The sequence below is a fragment of the Mustela nigripes genome, chromosome 6, assembly GCF_022355385.1.
Source record: "Mustela nigripes isolate SB6536 chromosome 6, MUSNIG.SB6536, whole genome shotgun sequence".
In the NCBI taxonomy this organism is placed as follows: domain Eukaryota; kingdom Metazoa; phylum Chordata; class Mammalia; order Carnivora; family Mustelidae; genus Mustela; species Mustela nigripes.
Window position 1 is genome coordinate 53,522,774 of NC_081562.1, and position 27,761 is coordinate 53,550,534.

At 37.2% G+C, this 27,761-nt stretch overlaps 1 protein-coding gene across 1 annotated transcript; it reads right to left on the bottom strand.

The window, feature by feature from the left end:
- Positions 1-2,301: 2,301 nt before the first annotated feature.
- On the bottom strand, positions 2,302-27,697 carry CLEC1A (C-type lectin domain family 1 member A). Its single transcript, XM_059402595.1, has 6 exons — positions 26,369-27,697; positions 14,221-14,319; positions 12,225-12,401; positions 8,745-8,896; positions 6,334-6,452; positions 2,302-5,025 (listed from the first exon to the last, which is right to left on the bottom strand). The coding sequence occupies exons 1-6, from the start codon at positions 26,481-26,483 to the stop codon at positions 4,875-4,877; spliced, it is 813 nt and encodes a 270-aa protein (XP_059258578.1). The 5' UTR covers positions 26,484-27,697; the 3' UTR covers positions 2,302-4,874.
- Positions 27,698-27,761: the final 64 nt, after the last annotated feature.

The following is a 27,761-nucleotide window of genomic DNA, read 5'->3' on the forward strand; positions in this document are numbered from 1 at the left end:
TTTATTTCAAAATATTGTTTGAAGATTAATGTATGAATATATGCTAATAGCTAATAGTGCCTTCTTAGAGTTTGATGCTCTATCAGTGCTCACTTCTATTATCTGGAGTAAATCACCAGTCATCTGTAGGCATCTAGAGATGTAGACCAGATAAAAATGACCCTTTTTCCTGCTCATGTTACAGGAATATTGAGAAGGTAAAACTTAAATGTAAAATGTCAGCAACTGTCTAGACAGAATATCTGTTTTAAAGTTAATGAATCTCCTCAAATGAAGTTATAGACAATCTGTCTCTTAGGTCTGAAGGCTCCTTGGACATAGATTAGCTTTTCCCAAGAGACAGGAGATAAGAAAATATCTTACTATCCACAAGAAGAAAAATTCACTAATTATTATTATATTACTTTTCTACCACTTACCATCCTTAGAATAACTTACTACATGGTAAATTCTCATTCAATACATGTTAAATTCAATATAATTTTATTTAATCTTTTGATTCTTCACAAGGAGTAGTTGAACTACATTGGAGTCTCATCTTTCTTTTTGATAAAGGACACCACTAAAATAAAGTAAAATAAAACCCAACTCATGGAGATAGTGGAAATCATTTAAATGAACCCAGAAGTCTATTTTAAAAAGGTGACCTTTGAAGGATTAGGTCCTTTAAGGGTGGGAAGGGCATGTTTTCGTGTTTTTATTTTTGTTTTAATTTACCTTTGACCTAGAGTTTAAATAGTGGGCCTTTCAGTAAAAGGGATTTTTCTAATTTTCTGCTGAACCTAGAGAAAGAAAACAGCATGGAAAACAGTATAAGTTGAGTCTTGTGTTTGGTTTTCACAGCTGACAGCTGGCAGCTGAATGTAATAACTTGGAATGAAGGAGAAACAATAACAATTTTTAGTAGTAAAGACTGTTTGTCTTCAAGATTCTTCAGAGTATTGTCATGGGACTATGTTTAGAGAAAGGATAGGAAGCATTTAATAACTCTTTTAAGAAAAAGTACAATGAAGCAAAAGGCAAACATCCTTTGGTTGATGTCATCCCATCAACATGTGACGTAGTCTCTGCAGGTCAGAATTTTATCCACAGTGCAGCTGCCATAAAACTCCTACAAATCTCCTCTGTGGCAATGAGTGGTAGATTTTTTTTTTTCCTGCAGGTTGCTTTTGGTCCAAAATATCAAGATATTTTTCTAGCCACTGGTAAGACATTGGGCCTTAGCACGGGGATGACAAGTTTTAGTTCTTGGTCTCACCAATAATAAATTGGAAAATTTTGACCCATTTCACTGAGATCCAAGACAGCTTTAAAAAGGGGGGAAAAGGGGGGCCTGGGTGGCTCAGTGGGTTAAGGCCTCTGGTCTCGGGGTCCTGGGATAGAGCCCTGCATTGGGCTCTCTGCTCAGCAGGGAGCCTGCTTCCCTCTCTCTGCCTGCCTCTCTGCCTACCTGTGATCTCTCTCTCTCTGTCAAATAAATAAAATCTTCAAAAAAGGAGGGGGGAAGGGGAAAGGAAACAGAAAACTGTCCTACCAGTGTGAAGAAATTTTTTTTTTTGCTACGGTTAAACTACAGTTAAGTGTGTAAAAGAGAAAAACATTAGAAAAGTAATATTGATAGAATAATAATATTATTAGATCCTAAAAATCTGTACATCCTATGGACTTGTAAAAAAGTTACATATACCTTAAATCAGATTATGATGTTTTCCATATTCTTTAAAAATGAGAGAATCCCTTTACAAAGTATTTGACTTTCCAAATATTAAGGCCGAAATTGAGGCAATCTACTAGCTCTTCTACCTATTTTAAAATCTCTTCTGTCCCCAAAGTAAGATCTCCCCTTATACATCTCACACTTCCTGCTATTGCAGAAAGTTTCCTGTTTCCTGTTGATAAGTTTCAAGAGCTAGTTCAATATCCTCAGGAAAAGAAATAGCTCATTGTGTACCCTAGGGAACTCAGATCTACCAGGAAAGGCTATGTTGCTCATGTGACTTTTCCTGAAATTTCTTCATAATTACCTAAACACACAAGAGCCTGGAAGAGAAAACTTCTTCTCCAGCCAAAAATTAATTCATGGGGCACTACACTCTGATTCTCCATGGAAAAATGTTCTCAGCAAATCATGTCCTCATTATATCCTATTCCTAAATTTTAAAAAGTTTGTAGAGAAAATGTGGTGCCATACGAGTCTTCTGTTTTTGGAGTATTGACTCACATTGTGATTAGCGTTGTGAGTTTTGTTATACAGACGATGGGACTGAGGACAAAGATGGAGAAAAACGAGGTCAAGAATAGTAAAAACATCAAACAAATTCTATTTTTTCCCCTTGTCATCCAACTAGACTGCACTTATATAGAATGCCAGGGGTCAACACAATGTGTGTCATGTCACTATTTACAATTTAGTCCACAAAGTCATTTGACTTTCCTCCGGTTAACCACATTTTCTTCCTGTTGTAACAAGACTTAAATTACATTTAACTGCTTAGCTGAAGTCCTCATCCACACTTCCTTTTACATCCTTATTATATTAACTTGCATCCATTAAATATCTGTACTGATTATAGAAAATATTTGGTAATATCCACAGCCTTCCAATGTAAGTGCCTCTTTACAATTTACTAAAGAATACAGGTCTCTAAAAAAGGGGTTGTTTTTGTTTGTTTGTGTTCCCCTATTTAAAAAAATTACTAAATCCTTTTTTTACATATTTTTAATATCTTTTACATTTTATATTTCAATTTGGATTATAAAACTAATTTCACATTTACTTCATTTCAGCTAACAACAGCACAATGAGAAAATTATAAACATTTACACTTTATACTTAATGAAATAAGCTTAGTGAAATAAAGTGATTCACCCAATAATAGATCAAAACATGAGATTTAAAAATCTTATTTTATAACCACAAAGACAGTTTTTCTGCATGACACAATGAATCAACACAAAATCTGTTCAGCACTGAAGAAATTTCATAATCAACAGAAACTCAAAAAGAAAATCCATAAGGAAGAAATGTGCAAGTAGTGATTGCTAAGTAACACAGTCTTATGAAAATGAATACAGAAATGTTCTTATCATATGTTTGCTAACTTAATGTCATTTCACCGTATGATAGGTGTTTACTGAAAATAAAACCGAAGCACCCTAGTTTTCATTGCTGAAAAATAAAGATTTATACTAGATGATCCTCACTAGCATTAAACCCCTAAAACTCATCTATCTATAAATCAACAAAGTCACTGGATGCGATGGTGTTATTGGCAGTAACCCCTATTAAGATTGTGCATATTGGCATCCTGAGCAAAGGGGCACAACACAACAAACCAATGATGTGTGCAGATGTCACAGTCTCTCTTCCATTTTCCATGACCTTATTGGATAATTCACCCTACTGAGATTTTATTAACTCATCTTTAGCTATGTGTTGATGGCAAACTAGCCTCAAAGGATTTCATCTCAGGAAACTGTTAAAATCATCTTCTTGAAGATAGCAAGTCTTTCTCAAAGATTTTATCTTCCTCAAGTAATCAGTACTGTTGTAGAATCCCTACAAATTCTCTGTAAGGCACAAACAACCAAAACACAGATTGCTATCATTTTTGAAAAGCATCTCCACACTGAAATTGTCCCCAAATCACAAATCTATTTTCCAATCACACACATTTCACATTACTTACATTTATTATTATTAAATATCCAGTACCTGAAAGGCATAAACACGGATAAAATGGAAAAAAAAAATAGGAGCTGAAACCAAACTATTATAGACCCACATAAAGAGACTGACTTTTGCTCTGGTCTTCAATATCTCTGAAGGAAACATCAGGGACAGTAATTTGGATATGGAACTGAGCTGAGGATATTTATTTCCTGGAAGAATTTCCTAGGGAAAGGACAAAATCATTGGAGTACATTTTCTTTTTCTTTATTTTGAGCAAGATGTCATGAGTGGGGAGGGACAGAGAAAGAGGGAGAGGGAGAGAAGAAATCTTAAGCAAGTTCCACTCAGCAAAGAGCCTGATACAGGGTTTGATTCCAGAAGCCTCAGGTCATGACCTGAAACTGAAATCAAGAATCGACGCCTAACTGACTGAGCCACCTAGGTGCCCCAGCTGTTGGATTCTTCAACGGATATGGGGAGGTAAGTTTGGAAGAAGTTAAGATTCTAATAAAGAGAATTATCCCAGTAGGAAGCAGGTCATCGACATGGCAGATAGGGGCTTTATTGAGAGACTGGAAGGGAAAAGTATGGTGTGAGGCAAACAGAAAGAATTAATTATGTATTTAGGAGCATGGTATAGAAAATGATTGTTAATTTCTTACAGACTATTTGACATTTGGGGCAAACAATGTTATGCACATTTATTTCCCCTACTTCAATAAGTTTTTTCCTTCTCCAAATATGAAGGAAGACATGGAAACAGGAAGATGATACTAGATATTGAGAAGGAAGAACACTAGAAAGTGTTATAAAACACTAGAAAGTCAAGAAGGTGAATTACAATTTTGCAAGGTTCTGGGACTGGTTGTTGGCACATGGGATTTCTTTGTGACTAAATACATGCATGAACCCAAGCTCAGAAATGCTGGGGATCATGAAAATCCTTCTTGCACCAGTCAGAAAAATTGCCTTTCCTATTTTTTTTCCATGTTCCAAGATCTCAAATATCCTTTGCATTGACTTTGCTTGACTCAACCTTTTTGTTGAATTGTATAAATATGGACCACATGGGAGAAAATAGGAACTGAAACCAAACTCTTAGAGTTGCACATAAACAGACTGACTTCTGTTCTGATCTTCAGTCTCCTTGAAGGGAACTTGACGTTGCAATTATGGTGGGAGAGTCCATGGCTCAGGGAAGCTAATGGAAGCTCTCGGGCTTCACCATGGCCGCCTTTCTTTCACATGCACATCGCCTCAACTCTTTGCAGTCCTTCGAGAAAGCCTTTCCATTGAGGATGGTCACACAGTCTCTGCTTCTTAGGCTGGTAAAATCTATTGTAATCTCAAACCTTAAAGAAAAAAAAAAGTTTCACTGAATCATAATTTACTTCTAAAATGAAATATTAAATACCCTGAAAGTACATAGAGAGTACTCCTAATGTGATAAAATTATAGAATAGATACACAGAATGAATTTACTGGAGAGATGGAGTCACCAAGCTCTTTCTTTTCAGCCCCTCAATTGTCATACTTGTTCCTAGAAGCAACAGTTCATCTAAAACAAAAAAAAAAACTGTTTGTAACTAAAACTAAGATACATACTATAATCCAAATTTGTTATATTTTGCCATCATCTGAAAAATCAGCTACTTTCTCAGTGACTCCATTTAATTAACTATAAAATAAAAATGATTACATTGATTATGTCTTATTTCTTGGGAGACTAAATCCCATATAATATATATATAGGGAGAAGAAAGATGTCTGTTCAAACATGGCTTCAAATTGTAATATATTTTACAACAGATATTATATTGACTTATTTCAAAAGATATCATGCACAATCTCATCTAATACTCACATAAGTAAAACCAATTTTTGGACAATTTTGCTCCTTATAGCCTCAGTAAATCTATTCTCAAGACTGTATTTTTAAAAATTTTATTCATTTATTTGAGAGAGAAAGAGAGAGAGCATAAGTGGGGGAAGGAATGGAGGGAGAGGGACAAGGAGACTCCATACTGAGTACAGGACCATTAGATCATAACCTGAGCCAAAACCAAGAGTCAGATGCTTAACTGACTGGACCATCCAGGTGCTCCTCAGAAACTGTACTTTTAAAAATGTGCTCCCTATTACACTGCACAGAAAGCCAAGAATTCTGAGGTCTTATATTATCTCTGGGTATTGATAAGTTGTGAGGTTGTGTGGTCTTAGCCAAGTTACCATCTTAACCTGGGTTTCAGCTTATTCATACATAAAATCTCTCTTCCCCTCTTCCTCTTCTTCTTCCTCTTCCTTCTTTTCTCTCTCTCTCTGTGTCTCTGTCTCTCTCTCCCCCCCACTCAGTGAATCCCAAATACTTAATAATGCTCCAGATATATCAGAGGCTGAAATGAAAACTCTGAAAGCATCCAGACAGAGAACTGTCCTTACTATTTTACTAACATTTTGTATGTCTCCTTTACTGGTTTATAAGTCAGTCAAAAACAAGCACTATGCTTTATTGTTATACATTCCTGTACATCCTCCTACAAACAGTATCCAATACAAAGTGGAGGTTTGATTTATGCTTATTGAAGCAAGTTGCTGAACTGGGTCACTCAAGCTAAGTTCTCTACTAAATTCTTTTCCCACAAAATGTTCTGAAGTCTTACAGTTCGGGGGAGTAAAGGGCTCCATCAGTCCACAGCCAGACTTTGCCACTGCCGTTGCGAGATAGCCCTGTCCAATAAGAGTAGAAAAACTCAGAGTAGCTCTGAGGCATGGCAAACTCCTGTGAAGGCACACAAGAAGATCTTTAGCTTTAGAGATGTTATGCTGTGTAGATAGAGAGATACATAGGGCCAGCAAGCACTTTTAATAGGAAAACAGGACATGAGTCCTGCCCCACGTAGGTGATAGTATACTTGAGGGAAAAAGTGTCCATTCTCAGGTCAGTTTGTTCAAGCTGAAGAATTTATCTTGTCTTACTAAGTCTGAATATATACTAAAACCAAGATTATGTTCTAAATAAATATAAATATCTTCTAAAACCAAGAATCACATCAACGAAGATTTATAAATGACTTATTATTTTCAAGTCACAGGGTAAACGCTAAGACTTATATAAAAAAAGATAGGGGGGCGGATTTACAAAGAGATGTGGGTTGACTTTGAAATGGAAGAATATGGGAAGAAAAGTGTAAAAATGGATAAAGTAATCTTTATAAATACCTGCAAAGGGACTGACCAGGAAGAAGAGAACAATGAATATACTTTAATGCAAAAAGAGGTAAGAGAAAATTTGGAGGGATGACCTATGTCTCAGACAAGGAAGAGGAGAAAGAAATTTTTCATATATATATATGTGTATTTATATTTTTGTTTAGTATTTATATACACACATATATATAATTCCTTCTCTAATATTTATATTGAAATTTTTTTGAAAAATTTTAAAGATTTTATAATTTATTTATCTATTTGAGGTGGGGAAGAGGGACAAGCAGACTCTATGCTGAGCAGGGAGCCCAACTTGGGGCTTGATCTCATGACCCTGAGATCTGACCTGAGCTGAAATCAAGAGTGAGACACAGGGTGCCTGGATAGCTCAGTGGGTTAAGCCGCTGCCTTTGCCTCAGGTCATGATCTCATTGTCCTGGGATTGAGTCCCGCATCAGGCTCTCTGCTCGGTAGGGAGCGTGCTTCTCCCTCTCTCTCTCTCTCTGCCTGCCTCTCTGCCTAATTGTGATCTCTCTCTGTCAAATAAATAAATAAAATCTTAAAAAAAAAGAAAAAAAAAAAAGAGTGAGACACAACTGATTCTTCACTATACTATGAGTTCTTTAAGGATACATACCTTGTTTTATGTCCTCAACCCTCCAGATAATTATTGAACCATAGTTTGGTTCAATAAAAGATCTTTGGAAGTAGATATGAAACTATCACTAAGCAATAGTCATCTCTTAGGCATATTAAAGGAAGTGCAGTTGAGAATACTTCAAATTTATGGTAGACACCTCAAATTAAAAGTTCTAAAAATAAGTCATATGAAAATGACTTAAATGTATATAAATCTTTGAAGTGCATGAGACAAAAGCACTATATAACTTTTACAATATCTCCTACCATTATATATAGTACAACTCAATTATAATAAACCTGTGTCCTTGGTTTGTGCTAGAGGTGGAGGAAAAGAAGAGAATAAGAAAAATTAGGTGGGCTTACAGTAGGACACATTGTCTCAGTCAAATAAATTACCTCCTTTTCTGCCTAAATTGAGCTGCTGAGAAAGGATAAAAAAATGTTATTTTAGTAGAGAGACATTTCAGAGTTACGTTCACCACAGATTTCAGAAAAGTGGGTAGGAATTAAGATGTAACTAGAAGGATGACAAGAATTTGCATAGTGAGCTAAGCATTTATTTCAATTAAATAATCCTTTGTTGATAAATTACTCTGTGCCAAGACTTCTGCTAAAACAATGATAAATAAAAAGTGGTCACAATGCCTAAGGGATTAAATACAAAGGCAGTAATAAATATTTTTTAAAAGGGTGGGAAAAATTACATGATTTTACAGTTTGTCTTAGTTGCATATACTTAATACATGTTATTTGTAATTTTACTTTCATATTTGCCTCAACTAGTCTATTTTAGGTTATAAATTTCTGGAAGACAAGATATTTATCTGCAGGTTATATAATGATTTAATTAAATGTTTTTCAATTAAAAGCTTTGTCCTTTTATAACAGAAGAACGGAAATGCTATTTTCATCTTTCTAACATGGCTTCAATATCGCTCCCTTCTTGCCCAAAACAAAAAAGGTAAGAAATTAAAGAATTTTTTATTTGATTCCTGACTGGTGGGGATTTTGAAGAGCTTCCTCTTATGGGTTTTTGTTTTGTTTTTATTTTATTTGTGGAGAGCAGAACAGTTTTTATATACTCAAGGAATCACTCAAAACCATAGGAGTAAGAGATTGCAGTAAGGGCGAAAGTCTGGGGACACTGACTCCTTAATACTCTTGTATAGCTCTTTTAAGGACCTCGTTTTGAGAATAATTCAAGCACTGACCAGGATCTTACCAGTACTTCCTGTGTGTTTATTTTCAGCATGGTAGCATTCTCAGCAATGCAGAAATATTCACAGCCTTGCCAATTCTTGCTCTCTCTATAAAACCGGTAGCATTTGTCCCCATGCCACTTCCATTCTTCTGGACAAGGGCTGCATCTGTGCTCTTGGAAAGAAACCAATTTTAATAGTATTTTCTATCCAGGTCTGCTGTCGTTCCTATCCTGGAATTATATAGTATTTGATGACTCAAGTATTCTTAATATTTAGAATACTTTCTTTTCGATATTTAATTGCCGAGGAATGATAATGACAAATGCTTATAAAATACTCTCCATATGCCAGAAACTATAATTAATACTGAGTGTATGGTAAAAATTAAAACAGACACTACCTGCTTTCATGGAATTTGGAATCTAGCAATGAATGATTAGAACTTCCTTGATTCTTGCCCTATACAATTCAATCCACAGAGGATATTCAGTTTCATAAAGAACTTCTCATATGTTCCAAAACTCATTACAGCTTATATTTAAGAAAAAACTGAAGCTTCCATAGTTTTCTTCTTCAAAATCCTCTTATATAATTATAAAAGGATTTCTGTAATTCAACATATACCAATAAGATATGGACCTTCTTCTTATTCTAAACACAAGTAAATAAAATTATAGAAGAAAAAGACACAAATACTAAGCAAAGTATGATTTAGAATGATAAATCTCCATTGTCAGAAATTAAGGTGGTCACCAAAGTCAGCAAAGTAAGTGCAGAAGTCAAGGGTGAGATGGACTACCGAGGTAGAGGTCATAAGTATAAGAACTAATCCCTGAGAGCCATGGTTTTAACTTTGATGAGGATACTTGAGCCCTTGAGAGTTGTCACTTGTAATCAGCTCCCTGATGGTGGGATGGGAACTCAATCATTCCATAAAAAGTCTTTATTTTAAGAACAATCCGGTGTCAAAATGTTAACATGTTAAAAGCTGAATGGTCAACATGCACTTGGAAATTACGTTATTGTTTTCATTTTTTCTGTATATTGGAAATCTTCCTTAAGGTAAAACAGTTTAAAATAAATAAATAATTGAGGAGATGCCTTTGTATGTCAGTTCATATTTCTGGCCCAGACCTTATACCAAACTACTTATTCAGATCTCTACTTAAACACGCCCCAAATAGCACTCCTGCTCCCTAAACTTCCCCACTCATAACAACAGAATTCTTCCCCATTTCATTTGATCACATCTCTCCTAATTGCTTTGCCCCAAAACTCTGGAACCATTCTTGACTCCTTTATTTCTCTCATGTCCCCTTTTATTCCATCATGCATTCATCTCCTCTGATTATATCCTAGTTTGAGGCACCATCAGCTCTCTCCTGGGTTACTTACAAAAGCCATCTCTTAGGTGATTTCTCTGTTTTCACTCTTCCTCCTTCCAGTGTATTTTCAACATATTTGCAGTGTGAGCCTTAAAATGCTCATGTCAGATCTATTATTTCTTCTGCTCAAGATCCTGTAATGAATCCTTGCTTTGCTCAAAATAGAAGCCAAATCCCTGGTAACGTCACCTAATGCAATATATAATCACTACCACATCTGTTAGTCCTCCCCTCCCTCCCTCTGCTCCAGGCACACAGACGCCATATTATTCCCTGAATATGCACCTCCATTCACACTTCAGGGCACTTCTTGTTTTCTCTACCTGGCTTATTCTTTCTCCATATGCTTACATAGCTAACCCCCCTAACTCTTCAAATCTTTGCTCCTATACCCTTATCTTAATTAGGAATTTATGGTATCCCTATGTAATTAGCAACCCACCATCCCGGAATCTTGATGCCTCGTACTTTATCTACTTCATTTTCCATAGGATTGATTACCTTCTTATATATTATATTTAGTTTGGCCAACCATTCTTGCATGCCTGAAACCTAGGCTTTCCCAAATTGTAGGACTTTTAATACTAAAACTGGAGAAGATTTGAGCAAACCCCATGGGACGAGTTGATCATCTTATTTTACCTTTTTAAATTGATTTTTACCATCACTGTAATAGAATCAGAGGTCTAGGAGGGCAGAAATCTGTATATGTTTTGCATCATATGCAACAGTATGTGCTCAGTAAATCTTAGCTTGTGTGGCAGAGTAGATGGATGTTTGGATAATGGGAAAGAAATGGAGAGCAGCAAAATAACACTGAGAACTAACATCAAACCAAAGCTTTATGAATATTTTCATGGGAACAGGAATATCATGAATACATTTGCATATAGATTTTATATTAAAACAAAATATAGTTTATTTGTATACAAAGTTTTCTTTTTGTCTTTATGCAGCTAGATGTAAATTCCCGAGACCACTGGTTTCAGAGAAACTTGGATTATCTTTTGATGACATGGCCCCCAACAAACACACAGAGGGTTGTCAGAAATATAAGAAGAGAAAACAAAACTATGCAAAGTGGTAGATATATTAATTATCTTGAACTTGATAATCATTGTATAATGTGTTTGTATGTCAAATCATCACGTTGCACATTTTAAATACATTCAATTCCGTGTGTCCATCCTCACTAAAGTTAAAAAAGAAAAGAAAAAGAAAATAAAAAAAAAACCCGTGACCGATGAGATCATTAATCATGTGGGGAAGAATCACTTAGAGAAGTGGTAATGTGCTTGTGGGTGTTATTTTACTGGGTAACCACGCAATCTGGCCTTCTGGTTAGTGTGGGAAGTGGAAGAGGAAGACTTCATCCTAATTTAAAGTCCCCAAAAGAAAAATAAAAAGTCGTGACTTAGAATGTATATTGTTTCCTATACATGCAAGATGAGTGGAAGAGAAGGGAAGGCTAACTTGAAGAGTTAGAAGCTACAAAACCCCAAAAAAGATGGGAGGGAAAGGTACAAGAATGAAGTGATGCTTCCTGTCTTGTCCAGACATGATTATCAAAGCATGGTTCATCTCCACTGGCATTGTCATTATTACTGAAATGCCGATTTATGGTACCCAGACAAGGCGCAGTGGATTTAAATAACTGTAATTTGATTCCGCCCCTCAACATTTTTAAACTGATCCCCATATGATTCTTGAAATGTGAGAAATTTTATGAGCTTGTTAAATTCTTAAGGAGAAAAATGTATAAACACATTATGAAATATAGACTACTGGTAGGTCTTTAGGTGCTGAGGTAAACTGAGGAATAACCCTGTGTTATATATTTGCAGTGTTATTTTGGTTATTGGACATTAATTGCTTCTATTGTTTAAAATGTCTGAGCTTGAAGAATCCCTTTATGTATTACAACACAGACGTATCCAAACTACACGATCCCAATGGTGGGGGATGACCCAGGTGCCTAAATTCTTCATGAAGCTTACCAGAAAATTAACTATGCGACACGTGACTCCCAGGCACTCGGATAGGAAGGTCAGCTGTATAACGACAACTAGCCTGAGGGAGCCAACTGGCAGAGGTTGCTTAGCGATCCCTACTCACCTCCACTTTTGTTATAGAGCTCACGACACAGTTTTTCAGCCACACGCTGCAGGATTTCCGCAAGCTTCCTGTTCCTGGTTTGGAGAGACTGCAGCTGTCGGGAGAGATTCCCCAATCGTTCTTCCTTGTGAGAAATGCTGTCTTGTTGGGTATTGGAAAGCTGGTAGAACTGAAAAACTAACCCAAGTTACCAAGTCAGACTGGACAGGCCATTTTTTCATTTCTATTTCTACTTTTTCGTGTGGGAAAGACAAAATGTCGTATTGTTTAGATCTCATGCTCTGAGATTTCATATTGCCTGTGTTCAAGTTGAACTGTAGCACATGATAAACTGCATCGTCTCGGACAAATTAACATCTCTGAATCCATCTTTTTATCTGAAAATGTAGAATCATAGTAACAGTTTCTAACTTCAGGACTCAATTCCTTAACCATATCTATTGCTCAATAAATAGTATGTATATACTCTTAAACCGCTACTCAACCTAAAACCACAAATCCATTTATCTATTGATTATTATATTGAGTATTGACAATGTACCACATATAGTTATCTCATTCATTCATAAAATAGTCATATCATCATTTCCATTATCTTATAGCTTCCAACCAGGATCAGTGAGGACAAGCAACTTCCTTAGTATCACTTGGCTAGAAAATTTCAACACTTAGGTATAAACTCCAGATTTCTAAATCTAAGTAGAGAAATCCTTCATGAATCATGAGAGTTGCTTTACATCCCTAAAAAGAATGGTGGTTGTGAAACAAATTATATCAAAATGAAGTAATAATTGGGGGGCCATGAAAGAAACACTAAGAAATATATGTTTTTTAATTTTAGAAAGCTACGATAATGAAGGAAAGTTCAAACATTTCTTAGAAAAACCAAATGTTTGACCTGCTCTTCAATGTAACCTTTTACCTTAAGCCACCTTCTTCAACTGATCAGGAAACATTACTGTAGGGTCTCAATCTCATGAAGCAAGTTCACCCACTTTCTCTCTCTCTCTCTCTTTTAATTTTTTTTACTTTTTGAGCTTGTCTTCAATGTTTGAAAATAAAAGATTTTTTCATATGCATTTTTCCTTTTTCAGTTTTCACAAGATTTTGCAAAATGATTCTATAGTTTCCTGAATTTTTTGAGAAATACTGTAGAAATTAAGGACCTATTCTGCTCTCCTTATAGAAGGAGAGGAGTAGCTCTAAGCAAAATCTCCTCTCTGTGTTAGCTGCTGAGCCATGCGTACTAAGAGCAAAAACCACAGCCTGTACTGTTTAGTAGAATGAAATAGAGCTAAATCATACATTCATTAAAAATTGTTGATTTTTGAGGCTCAGTCGGTTGAGCATCTGACTCTTGATCTCGCCTCAGGTCATGATCTCAGGGTCAAGACCCTGGTGCAACTCTGCCCTCATCCTGGTGCCTGCTTAAGATTTTCTCTCTCCCACTCCCTCTGTTCCTCCCCATCCAGAGACCTCCCCTGCCCCACTCAAAAAAAAAAAAAAAAATGCTGATTTTAAATATTGGCATGTAGACAAACAGATAAAACCTGCTTATCTCAAACAGAATGTAAAAGTCTAGCTGTCCAGTGATTGCTATATTTTAATGCTGCATTCACTGCTCATCATCTCAATGAGCGCTTTAGAAAAAGGTACATTGAGGGGCGCCTGGGTGGCTCAGTCACTAAGTATCTGCCTTCGGCTCAGGTCCTGATCCCAGGGTCTTGGGATGCCGTCCCTCATCAGGCTCCTTGCTCAGTGGAGAGTCTGCTTCTCCCTCTTCCACTCCCCCTGCTTGTGTTCCCTCTCTCCTTGTCTCTCTCTCTCTCTCAAATAAATAAATAAAATCTTAAAAAAAAATAGAATAAGGTGCATTGAATTATCCACAGGCTCCAGAATTAAAGTAAAAAAAAAAAAAAAAAATCCATAACAAGTATTTCTCATCCTAGACAAACCTTAGAACCACCGTCCTCCCCCAGTCAGAGCGCAGACTTACACACAAGCCCCAGGGCTAACAGGCCAATCAGCAGCACCAAACACAAAGTCAGCAGGGTCAGGGCCACTGGACGCCAAACTGAAGAGGGAGGCCGGCGCCCTGCAGGGAACAGAGAGGAAAAGGCAGGATTTCGATTTGTCTTTCTCTTGGATTCATTCCACCAGCAAGTCAGAAGAGCTGGTTCTGGAGAAGAGCAACAGTAAGCAGAGGCTGGATAACACTCCCTCTGTCCTCTGAACCGCTGTCAGAAGGCTCAGTGCCAAGCCTCCCTTCCACAGGAGTGTTCCCTCACCGGTCCCGCCCATTTCCATAACCCTGACACCCTCAGTTCTACTTAGCACGGAGTCAAGTTATGCATTGCCTTATCTTTATAAGGTTGTGTGCATAACCTTCTTTTTGTCAAAATTCGAGTTATGAAAGACATGAGAATGCCTGAACAGGGAACAATTTTTCACATCATCAGAGAAGAGATGAAATTAATTTGTTGTTATTTTTACAAAACACCTTGCCACTGAGTTTCATCTGTGCTTCCACTGAAAAGAAAATTGCATATCGGTAATGAGAAATGATCATTTTACTCTTTCCTTTTTGGGATTTCTTTATTGAAAGTCCCTCTTTTAGTTCATTGGATTTCTATCTCTGCAAAAATGGATTATAAAGAGACATGATCATCAGTTTATTGAGGAGGGATCTAAGCTAACTCAATTTTGAGCAGTTAAATAATAAATGCTATGCCCCCACCAGTTTGCCTGCTGTTAATTATAGTTCTACTGAGTCAACAGTGAATCCATTATCTAGTGAAGTTAGCCATTATTCTAAAAGACCTGTGATATCACACAAGGAAGACCCTCCCATCCCCCAACCTCTTAGGTACATGTAGCATCTAAGCATTGTGATTAAAATGAAACAAAGGGATAGCCACAACCCCAATAAAACTTCGATCAGACTCTAAGACCTGTGTTTCACTTCATTAGGACTTGAATTTAAAGACATACAAATTCATTTCCTTTTTAACAAAGTCCTCTACAAAATGTAGTCTAGGTATAGAGATTTGTGTTACACATTATTTTCAAGTGGGGAATGATAAGTGGGAAAGATAGAAATGGAAAATGTGATTACTATCCTTTGGAATTTACAGTCTAGTAGAAAGATAAGGAAAAATCATAGAGCAGACACTAAGATTGATATATTTTAAAAAGTGAATCTTATTTTCCCTTAATAATCATGTCTGTTAAAAATTTTCAGTGGAGGGATGCCTGGGTAACTCAGTGGGTTAAAGCCTCTGCCTTTGGCTCGAGTCATGATCCCAGGGTCCTGGGATCAAGCCCCGCATCGGGCTCTCTGCTCAGCAGGGAGCCTGCTTTCTCCCCCCCTCTACCCCCCCCATCTCTCTGCCTACTTGTGGTCTCTGACTGTCAAATAAATAAATAAAAATCTTAAAAAAAAAAAAATTTCAGTGGATTGCATTACAGTTAGAATAAAATCCGAATCACTCCTCATGAAGATTTGGATCTCTCTTTTTAACAAAATTGAAATTTGATTATGTTAGTTCCCAACTTTAAAACTTCCAATAATTTTTTTGCACTTAAAATTCTACAGGAGTCTTTTTCTTCTGGACCCCATCTATTTCTTCCATCCTTTCCTGAACTACTCTCCCTTCATTCAAGTGTTCTACATACAATGGCCTCTGTTTGTCCTTGAAACAAACAAGCTTGTCCCAGTTCTAGTACCTTTGGAGTTAGGGCTGCCTCTCCTCACTGTTAATTAAGCTTCAGCAAGTTGTTGGTAGGTTTTTTTCCACTGCTACTCAGCTTTCCATTTAAATGTGCATCCTTAAAAAAAATAAAAATTTTTTAAAAAGTGCATCCTTGGAAGAGCTCCATGAGTTCATTTTAATACATAACCCCATTACATATGTTTCTTAAAAATGAGATTATTAATATTTTCATGGTTTTCATGTGTTTGTTTTCCTCTATATCCTCCCTCTTGTGGAAGGTACATTCCATGAAAATAGTAATTTTTTTTAAGGTTTTATTTATTTATTTGACAGAAAGAGACATGAGAGAGGGAACACAACCAGTGAAAGTGGGAGAGGGAGAAGCAAGGAGCCTGATGCGGGGCTAGATCCCAAGACCTTGGGATCATGACCTGAGCCAAAGGCAGACACTTAACAACTGAGCCACACAGGTGCCCCTGAAAACAGTAATCTTGTCTATCTTGTTCACCAGTGTATTTCCAGTACTGAAAGTAGTACCCGCCACATAAGGGCTAAATACGTATTTGAATGAGTAAATGAATAAAGAATGAAACTGTAAAAACTTAATATGACTTTAACTATGTAATTTTTTAATAGAGGCACAGAGGATTATCTAAAGTTACACTTCACTGATTTTTTTTAAAACTGTTGACTTTTCAGCATTATTTCTGACAATAGAATTTGGACTCAGCTAAATTCATCTTCTAGCCATACTGGTCTCTATTCAGACTTGTGTGAGATTCTGAAACATGAACAGATATTGGAGAGATTTGTTTTCTTTCTTATTTCCTTCAATTAGCTTGCCTAAGTAGATTGGTCTAAATTTTCCTGGAAATTGTTGGCTTCTCAATGCATTGACCTTAAGAGTATCTCAAGTCACCAGAACATAAAAGAACAAGATCAGAGGGCAGAATACAGTTTAAGCTAAACATCCTTTCCAAACCCTAAGTCTCTTGAAAGTTCTGTGTAGCTCAAGAAGCTTAAGTAGGTAGATAGTTCCAGATTTCAGAAATACCGGTGATGGTTTTATCTTTCTCCATACATCTTATTACCATCAAGAATATGATATACCTTACTCATTTCTTTTGGTTTATAGCTGTAGAAAGTAAGCTCCTTTTGGAAAGGGTTATTATAGTCTGTTTATTCACTAGAAGAACATCAATTTTAGCACTTAGAACATCAGATGGAAGAAGCCCAATTAACACTGAATGAATGAGTGAGTCATTTATATATAAATATCTGTTATATGCATGTCTATCCCTGCTCAAACCTATTTCTATTAGTACACATCTGAAAGGCATAAACTATTTTTAGAAGTATTTTATTTATTTATTTATTTATTTATTCATTCATTCATTCATTCATTTGAGAGAGAGAGAGAGAGCAACCATGAGCAGGAAGGGCAGAGGGAGAGGGAAAGAGAGAATCTCGAGCAGACTCTGTGCTGAGCAGAGCCGGACACGGGGCTCGATCAAGACCCTGAGAGCATGACCCAAACTGACACCAAGAATCTGTCACTTAACTAACTGAACCAACCAGGCGCCCCAGGCATAAACTATTTTTTAAATATTGTTCCTTCTTATAGTTGGTATTTCCCTGGCCAAAATTATCTTACTATTTAATAAGACGGTAAAGGAAAAGAACAACTGTGGAAATCAACCAAATGATTCCTTAAGAACCTATTATTCCTTGTATAATACTCGGGCACCAGAAGTGCTGATCTTCTGCCCAAAGGATCAAAAAGAATAATCTTAAATCCTTACTGTAGAATGGGGGCATGGACTTAAGGAATTAGAATATTATTTAATAATAGTTACATCTGTGTAAACAGATCATCCTTCCTAAGGTTGTCTCTAAGACAGAAGATGAAAGTATAAGGTATCTTCTGCTAAGGAACAAAGTTTGAAAAAATTCTCTTCCAATGAGTCATCTCTCCCCGGTCATTTGGAAATGTTTCTGCTCCTGATTCTTATCTCTTTCTTTCTTTCTCTCCCTTCCTCCTCCTTCCTTTTTTTTTTCCCTTGCCTCTCTTTCTCAATATTCACAATCTCTTTGTTTTATCTCAGGACCGAGAAAAACACAACCCCAGGGAGTTTCTATAGTGCATATGGCAATTTCCTAGGAACCTGGCTTCCCTGATGGAAAAACCATGGTGCTGAAAGTTTCATTTTTATTTTTAAGATTTTATTTATTTATTTGACAGAGAGAGAGGGAACATAGGCAGGGGCAGGGAGAGAGGGAGAAGCAGGCTTCCCCCTGAGCAGGGAGTCTCATGCCACACTTCATCCAGGGCTCTGGGATCATGACCTGAGCCACCCAGGCGCTCCTTCATTTTTTTTTTTTTTTTTAAACTATGGAGAAGAAATTGAGGATTGTTGGAGGGGAGTAGAGTGGAGGGATAGGCTAAGGGCGTGATGAGGATTAAGGAGGGCTCTTGTGATGAGCACTGGATGGTATGTGGAAGTGATGAATCACTAAATTCTATACCCGAAACAAAAGAAAAAAAAAGTGAAACTTTTTTTATGCCATTTTTCTCTCTATTTTTCTAACTTTAGGTTTAATATCCCTAAATTTTATCCCAAGTGCCTTGATCAGAATGAGGTCTCTCTCTAGGGACCACACCCACCTTAAAAGAAGAAAAATAAGCTGGCTGGGAGGTGCTTCAGTTTGGCTTGGCTTTATTGTGGTTTATTTTTTGGAAGAGAACCCCCTATTCTGTCTCCTGAGGCATGTTTAGAAAAAGGTGTGGACAGGGCAAGGAATGATATAAACATCCTTAAGAATAATAAGATATATATAGAAAAAAAACAACCCTTTCCTGTATCCTTTTACTATAACTATACTATAAAAGGCTACAGTGCTAAGGTCAAGTTTTGAACACAAATTCCTTTGTAAGTATAAGAAACTTTGGTAGATGAAGAGCTTTCATACTTGACCAGTTACTCTTCCACAAGCATCAGAAAGGGGACATTTTATACACCTCCATTCCCAGAGCTTAGGAGAAATGAAACATGTATTGCCAGATGTAATCTATTAGCATGACTCTGAAATAGAAAGCATAATAAAAGCTGGGAAAGACACAGAGGCTTTATTTTTTTTGATATTTTCTTTATTTGAGAGTGAACGAGAGAGCCTACAAACAGGGGGGAGGGGCAGAGGGAGAGAGAGATGCAGACTCCCTGCTGATCAGAGAGCCTGCTGGGGGACTTGATCCTAGGACTAGGACCCCAGGATCATGATCTGAGCCATCCAGGTGCCCCAGGAAAAACAGAGGGTCTTTAAATAATTTGTGCAAAACTACATTGCAAACCAGGGGTGGAACCAGGATTAAATTGCCATGCTTAACCCCACACATTGTATATTTCCTCTTGGCCAGAACTCACAGACAAATGGGGAATACACTGGTGACAAAGTGCATAATATTTCAGAAATTACTTTTAATATATTTTAATCATGAGATATTGCTCATTGGATATCTGACTTTTGGATATATTTTTAAAATTGTAAATGTCTTTTTAGCAACTTCTTTTTGTTTCCTTAAGCACGTACAGCACATAATAGATCTCATCATGGGAGAATGGTCAAGGTATTTTTCAGTGTTTGTGAAAATGCATATTTTCCTTATCTTATGAGTCTATTTCAAATATTCGATATTTTCATTCTTGCTAAAAGTAAATGGGTCTTGGTCTTCCTATAATTTCAAAGGAATATACATCCAAAAATGTATAAACTATTTCCAGATTATCATCAAGTTTTCAACTCATGGCAATTAGAAAGCCAAATATATAGATAGATAGATAGATAGATAGATATTGGTATATATACTAAAATTTAGCTGAGTCAATTTTATATCCCAATTAAGGAGTTTCACTTATGAAATATAATTTAAAAATAGCATCACTATTAATAACAATTGCTAACACTCCTGGAGTTACTAAGATAAAGGCTTTGAATGCATTAGTTCATATCATATAACAGCCTATGAATAGATACTATTATGGACCCCATTTTATAGGTAGGTAATTGAGTCCTAGGGAGGTGAGTTATCTTATTCACAGACACACAGCTTCTGAGAACAACTCCTGAGTATATCATGTATGCTGTAGTGTTTCATTTGACTCATCCAAATATTTTTTAAGATGGAACAGTTCTTAACCCTTATTTGGATTTTTAGTACTTAAGAATTGCCTAATCTTCTTTGGTCTGCACAGCTGGTAAGTGATGGAGCCAGAAGTACTAATACTCTCCCTCCAGATTTAAATATTTTAAATCATGTTCTTATTCTCCCAAAAAATCCCACATTAATCCTTGTGCTTATATGGCAGTTCCTTATGAAATTGTAGAAAGACTCTACTGCTTACTACTTTTCACTTTATTATGAAATATCTCAGGAATTGCCACCTTAAAGTATACATTCTCCACTCTACCCCCAAGGAGAACTTTCTCAAATATAAATTTAATCTCTTCCTTAAGGAAAAAAAAAAAAAAGTTTCTTAGCATGCTATATAAGACCCTGCGTAGTAGACTCTCATCCTACTTTTTAGCCTCATCTGCCCACATGCCCCCTCATATACCCTCCCTTTGAGGACTAACCATTCCTCTACCCAATAATCTACCTTGCCACTGTGTTTGAATCATTTGCTGATGATTCCCAAATGATCATATCCTGTTCTAAATTCCAGCCAGAAATCAAAAAATTCAAAAATTCATAATCTCTGCACATGTAGTCCTCACAACTAGTTTCCATCTTGCTCTACCTGGAAAACTTGGATTCTGCCTTACAGACAGAGCAAATGTCATCTCATTCAAAAATACCCACATGAGGGGTGCCTGGGAGACTCAGTGGGTTAAAGCCTTTGCCTTTGGCTCAGTTCAAGATCTCAGGGTGCTGGGATTGAGTCCTGAATCGGACTCTCTGCTCGGCAGGGAGCCTGCTTCCTCCTCTCTCTCTGCCTGCCTCTCTGCCTACTTGTGATCTCACTCTGTCAAATAAATAAATAAAATCTTAAAAAAAAAAAAAAACCCACATAAGTAAATGCAATCAGTAACTTATTCATCCCTATTGACTTCTGCGGTCTCCTACATATATCCAATAGTACTACATAACGTTTCCTTATAATTGATTCAAATTGTTCCTTCCACTTCTTCAAGCACCTAAAAATAGGGTCTCCCCATAAATACAGAAAACAAATGGATGGTTGCAAAGAGGAGGCAGGTTGGAGGATGGACAAAATGAGTGAAGGGGAGTGGGAAGTATAGACTTCCAGCTACGGAATGAGTAAGTCAAGGGAAAGAAGGAACAGCATAAGAAATGTAATGGATGGTATTGTAATAGTGCTGTATGGTGGTAGATGGTAGCTCCTCTTGTGCAAAATGTAATGCATGAACTTGTCAAACCACTTTACTGCACACCTGAAACTAATGTAGCATTTTTCCTCAAATATACTTCAACAGGAAAAAAAAAAGGGGGGGTCTCCTATGCCTACCATACCACTTGATATTAAGTAGGTGTGCACTAAAGATTTGTGGAATCAATTACATATAATGTGAATCAATTTATGCTTTGACACTTCAATGAAGATTTATGCTTCATTGAGGAAATGAAGCTAAAAAACTAGAAAAATTTGAGACTATTGTAATTAATATCAGTAGGGGGAAAGTAGAACTTGAATTTATCACCAAAGTGTTTTTATTTTTTTCTTAAACCCAAATAAGTTATCATATTCTTTTGATAAGTTTATATTTAATCTTATGTATGAATTCTAGTTCATCAGTGATTTTATTCTCTCTCCCTGGTATATTAGAACTGTGATTTGCTTTTGCTGCACTTCTTTTCAAGCTACAATTGAGTTAGAATCTCACATCTTAAAAAAAAATAAATTTAAGATGCATTCATGCAAACTCATAATACCTCAGATCTCACACTTTATCTTTTCTCTTTATAGCTGGCTTCTCGAAAAGAGAGAAAATTTTAAAAAAGGAAAGTGACAAAGTATTTATTTTCCTGTTTAATTATGGTCCTTTTAAACCCCTGCTATTAAAAATTACCAATAATCTATTTTTCTCCTTACTGCTGAAACAACAAATTGTTTTTAACCTTCCATTTACTTGAACTTTCTGCAGTATTTATTGCTTATTATTTTTTAAATTTACTATTTATTACCATTGACTTTGCTGTCTTGCAGGAGGGTATTGTTTTGTGGCTTCCTTAATGTCTCTCTCTCTCCACTTCACTGCTGTCTATCATTCATTTCTCGTACTTTTATTGAAATCTCTCAGTCATCCTCCCCTCACTTGGTATATTGCCCAAGAGTCTCTCCTTGGTACTCTATTCCTTTGGGCTTTTCGTCTTTTCATTTTCCTTTCTCATCCTCAGTGATATAGCTCATCATCAGAAAGTTTAGTTCCCACCGAAATGTTGACAATTCTCACATACAAATGGAGCTCAGAATCCTTATTTCCTCCATGCAGCGTATACAAGGGTCTTTGGGCAACTCCAACTGCATGTTCTTTCCCTCCCAGCCATCTCGAACTTAAATTGGATTCAACATCATTCCCATACCTCCTGTAGCTTCTATCTTAGTTATCAGCAGCACCATTTACATAACATCCGACGGGACCTATGCTCTTTCTTTCCTTGTCTTCCCACTTAGAGCCAGTCATCAAGTCTTTAAACTCTACCTCCTCAGCTTCTGATTCCTCCTCCTCATTCTCCTGCTACTTCAGTTCAGGTTCCTCTAATCTCCTGCTTAGACTAGTGCAAAATAACCCTATTAGCTCATCAAGTTTCCTACTCCTTCAAATCATCTTCCTCATTGCAGCCAAGATGGTCTTCTGAGAACACAAAACTCATTATGTTACTCCCTGTTTAAATCCTTCCGTGAGCTTATTTTAGAGACTTAGAATCAAAATTCCTGAGTATAATATAATAGACCCTTTATAACTTTCCATACTGCTTGTATTGCTTATTGTTCTCCAAAAACACAAAGTTACTTAAGGCCTCCAAAGCTTTTTTCTCATGGATATGTCTGACTATAGCAGCCCAGGCCTTTAAACCCTCCCATTTTTGCTTTCATATAATGTGGAACCTCTTCAAGTCAACTCAACTCCATGGCCATTTCCTCCTTCAAACCTTTCCTAATCTCCTCTACCCCTACCAAATAGAAGTGACCAGGCTTGGAGTGCCTGGGTGGCTCAGTGGGTTAAGCCGCTGCCTTCGGCTCAGGTCATGATCTCAGGGTCCTGGGATCGAGTCCTGCATCAGGCTCTCTGCTCAGCAGGGAGCCTGCTTCCCTCTCTCTCTCTCCGGCTGCCTCTCTGTCTACTTGTGATTTCTCTCTGTCAAATTAATAAATAAAATCTTTAAAAAAAAAAAAAAGAAGAAGTGACCAGGCTCTTCATTGTATCATGTATATACCTCCATTGTGGCACCTTATCATACTTATTGCATAAACAAGAGTTGTATTAGACTTTTAAGTTTCCTTATAAACAGGGATCATACCATATTTGGCATTATTCCTGTAGTACTTTGCAATATACTGGCCATAACGTGAACCTGAGCATGACCTGAACGTGAACTTTCTTTGGAAAGACGGACGATGTCTTTCACTTTTCCTTTTTATCTTCCTAATTGTTTAGCCTTTTTAAGGATGAACATAACTTTTATATTGAAAAATGAAAATCAAGAAAATAAATGAGTATACATAATTTATCTTTATTAATTCTAAAGAAAAAAAATTAACTTTCCATTCATAATGATGCCACAATATTATGTTGAATTTAAATCTTCTGCATTGCCAAAATATTCTTGGAACAATTTTTGCTCTGTTATTTTATTTTTTTTTAAAGATTTTATTTATTTATTTGAAAGAGAGACAGTGAGAGAGAACATGAGTGAGGAGAAGGTCAGAGGGAGAAGCAGACTTCCCATGGAGCTGGGAGCCTGATGTGGGACTCGATCCTGGGACTCCAGGATCATGACCTGAGCCGAACACAGTCGTCCAACCAACTGAGCCACCCAGGTGCCCCTGCTCTGTTATTTTAAAAGAAATATTATATCAAATAATTTTTTTAAGACATAACTAAACTTCTGTAGGGACATTCCTCTACATATTTGCATTATCACAAGACGAAAACAAGGTATCATATGTGTAGGGTAAGATAACTGTTTACAGAAGTTTGCCTTTAAGACACTTTGTAACCTCTATTCCTACTGTTTCAGTTTCCACTTCAATGGAAAGATTGCCAGATGTTTCGCTAAGTGTTTCATCCTGCCCCACCTACCTCTTACCCTTGAGTTCAGTAGAACTTATTTGTACACTCTGTTCCTGATTATGCTGATCACCAATCCTTGTGAGAGCTCCTGGCTCTAGTCAAAGGTGAAAAATGAAGTTATACACAAGCCACTTAAAACCACAGCCCCAAGAGTTGATTCTTCACAGGATTTGTTGGAGGAAAATATAATGTATCTTATTACACACATCCGGTGGCCACAGAAACTGACATCCCAATGTTGTCATTTGCTTCTCATCAAGGAGGATGCAAGTCCCCAGTATCTTCTTACAGCTTAGAAGAGGGTTTAGTAAAAAGAAAAGAAAAAATGTCACATCAGGAGGTCTCAGGTGATAATCACTCAGTGAATAGAAAGGGAATAGAAAGGGGAAAAGGAAGAAAACCTAAAAACTATGTGATAAAGAAGAAGTGGAAGAGAAGAGTGAAAATGTATGTGCCCAGATTTATAGAGGTAAAGGAAATCTGACTGTCAAAAGAGAAAGGACATACTAAAATACAGTCATTGAGTGAAAACCACTCTGCTGTCAACTGACACAAAAATTATGTTCTGTTAAAGAGAACACTTGGGAATTCTCAAGGAATTTTATATTGAAAGAAAAGGCACATTTCTGGTATGTCTGCAATATGCCAAGGTCTTTACATAACTTATCAACCTTATACCCCAACCGCCTTATAAGAGAAGTGTTTGAATTGAATTATAAAATAATTTGTTACATTTAGCTTCCAACTTATACTTTAATTTCCAATAATTCACCTTCTAACATAGTAATAAAAATATTTTTTTTTCAGTACCTACAAGAGAGAATTCACATAAATAGAGAAGGATCTTTTTCCTTGGGCAACTCAGCCAAAGTAAGGCAGAAATGTGACTTGAGTTCTAGTGGAAAGACCTCACAGTAGAACACAAACAGGACTAGGATTTAATAGCAGGTGTGCTGCTTACAAACTGTGATATTGGGGATGCCTGGGTGGCTCAGTGGGTTAAGCATCTGCCTTCAGCACAGGTCATGATCCCAGGGTCCTGGGATCAAGACCCGCATCAGTCTGCCTGCTCAGTGGGTATCCTGCTTCTTCCTCTGCCTGCTATTCCCCCTATTTGTGCTCTCTCTCTCTCTGACAAATAAACAAATAAAATCTTAAAAAAAAAACTGTGATATTGGACAAATAACTTAAGTATTCTGGGTTCTCAGTTTCTTCATTTATAAAATGTTTCTGACAGTAAACATGTATATAGTATTATGTGCCTGAAATTATTTTAAGCACTTGTATATATAAAGCACCTCTCTTATAAGATGGTTGGAGTATAAGGTTAATAAGTTCTGTTTTATACATGTGTGTGTGTGTGTGTGTGTGTGTGTGTGTGTGTGTGTATACTGAGTTGCCCAGGAAATAAGATCCTTCTCTATGTATGGGAATTCTCTCTTCCATGGACTGAAAAATAATAAAAGGGAATGAGACAGGATATAATTTCATCTGAGTCCACTATTTAATCAGCAAATCACAGAATTTGAGAGCTAAAGGACCTTAGAAGACATTTACTTTAATCCCCCGTCATTTCACAGATGATAAAACCCATTATGACTCTCGAAAGGCCTCACAACTTCAAGATGCAGAATTATGACAACAGAACACCAGGGTTGATATGCCTGCTTGGAAACCTCCCTCTAAAGCCTGAGCTCAAAACTAGCAAAATGATAGCCTTCATAAATCCAAGTTTCCAGATCAAATCACAGTTGGCAAACAAAACAGCATTGGATCTGGCCTTCACAGGAAGCCAGGAAGAGACACTGCTTGAATTCTACATACAATCTCACTTTTGTACACTATACTAACTTGTTAAAAACAACATACCCTTGACTGCAAACCACTGTGCCAACAACAAAGTTGTAAAAAAACAAACATCTGTGCATCTACTAGAGTTTAATTTTTTCAATGTTCGTATACATGACACACAAGTTATGGAAAATCCACAGTTATCACACAGAAGTGTAAGTCACGAAAACACTTTCTCTTTCCCTCACTTTGCACATTCCTCAGAGACATAGTTCATCTCACATACTGCTCAAGAGTGACCAGTTTGGACAGCTGGAGACCAAGTACCTGTGTGCCCAGCCTCTGGCTGCTGGGTCGTAGAGGAGGCTCGAGATGGCACACTCATGATGGTGTCCCTATCAAAGTCCAGCATGTCCCTCGTGCTGCTGTACTTGGCCTGCATCTGGACTCCTGCAGGGGTGAGGCTGAGCTGCAGTTTGATTGCCCCGAAGCTGCGTAGCTACTGGGAGATAGTGCAGGAGCTACGGCGCTGAAAGTCATTCCTAATGTTCTTCTCTCCCTGTGAGTAGTGGGGGAAGCCTCTGACTCCAGTTCCTGCTTGGACAGGCCCAGCCCCTCTCCTGGGAAATTGTACTCTGAAGGCCAAGTTGGTCAGGCAGGGAGGAAACAGCATGTGTTTTCTATTTGGGCGGTCTCTGTCTGAACAATTACTGAAGGGTTGTCCTTCTCAGATCCCTTTTGTTCGTTTTTTTGTAATTCCTGTGTAAGTACAGTGTCAAAAAGGCAGACCATCCAAACACACCTAGAGATTCCTTCAGGCTCTGCAGAGCAATAATCAGGCAAAGGAATACATATTATCCAGTCTCTTACATACCAGACACTCATAGTGTCACTTAGATGAGGTTTAACTTCTGAAAAGAGGACATCATAGAACCAGCTTCTTCCTTTCTCCAAGGGCATAGTTTAAAGCATCATATCCATGAAATGTCAGCACAGAGACTTTTTGAGACTCTCTATGGATTCTACATTTTCCTTTTTACAAAAAAGGAGATTGAAGCCCAGTTAGATGAAGTGGTTGTTTTAAAGTCACATAGTGTCTTAATGATAGTATGAGCTTCAAAAGTGTTCTCCTGTTGAACTTCTCCAGGAACAAAGGAGCTGTCAGGTGCCAGTACCCTTCCCTGCCCCTCATCATAAACAGCAATCAACTGCAGAAACCAGTGTGGTGCCTAATTTGCTAACACACACACCCCTAACCCCCAACACCCCACTCCACACACACTGCTTCAGAAGACCTGCTCTTTCTAGTTATGCTTGCCTCAGTCTCCTCACCCAGGAGACTGGCATAAACCAGGCCAACTCCCAGTCTCCTACCCCCACATACTTTTCTGGACCCTGGGCAATGAGCAGAAGACATGAACAGACATTTCCCCAAGGAAGACATTCAGATGGCCAACAGACACATGAAAAGATGCACAATCACTCTCATCATCAGGGAGATGCACATCAAAACCATAGTGAGCTATCATCTCACACCTGCCAGAATGGCTAAAATCCAAAAATCAAGAAATAGCAAGTGTTGACAAGGATGTGGAGAAAAAGGAAACTTCTTGTCCTATTGGTGGGAATGCAATCAGTGCAGCCACTGTACCCATTGATAGATGAAAATATATATATAGATATAGATATAGATATATCTATATGTATTATTCAGCCATTA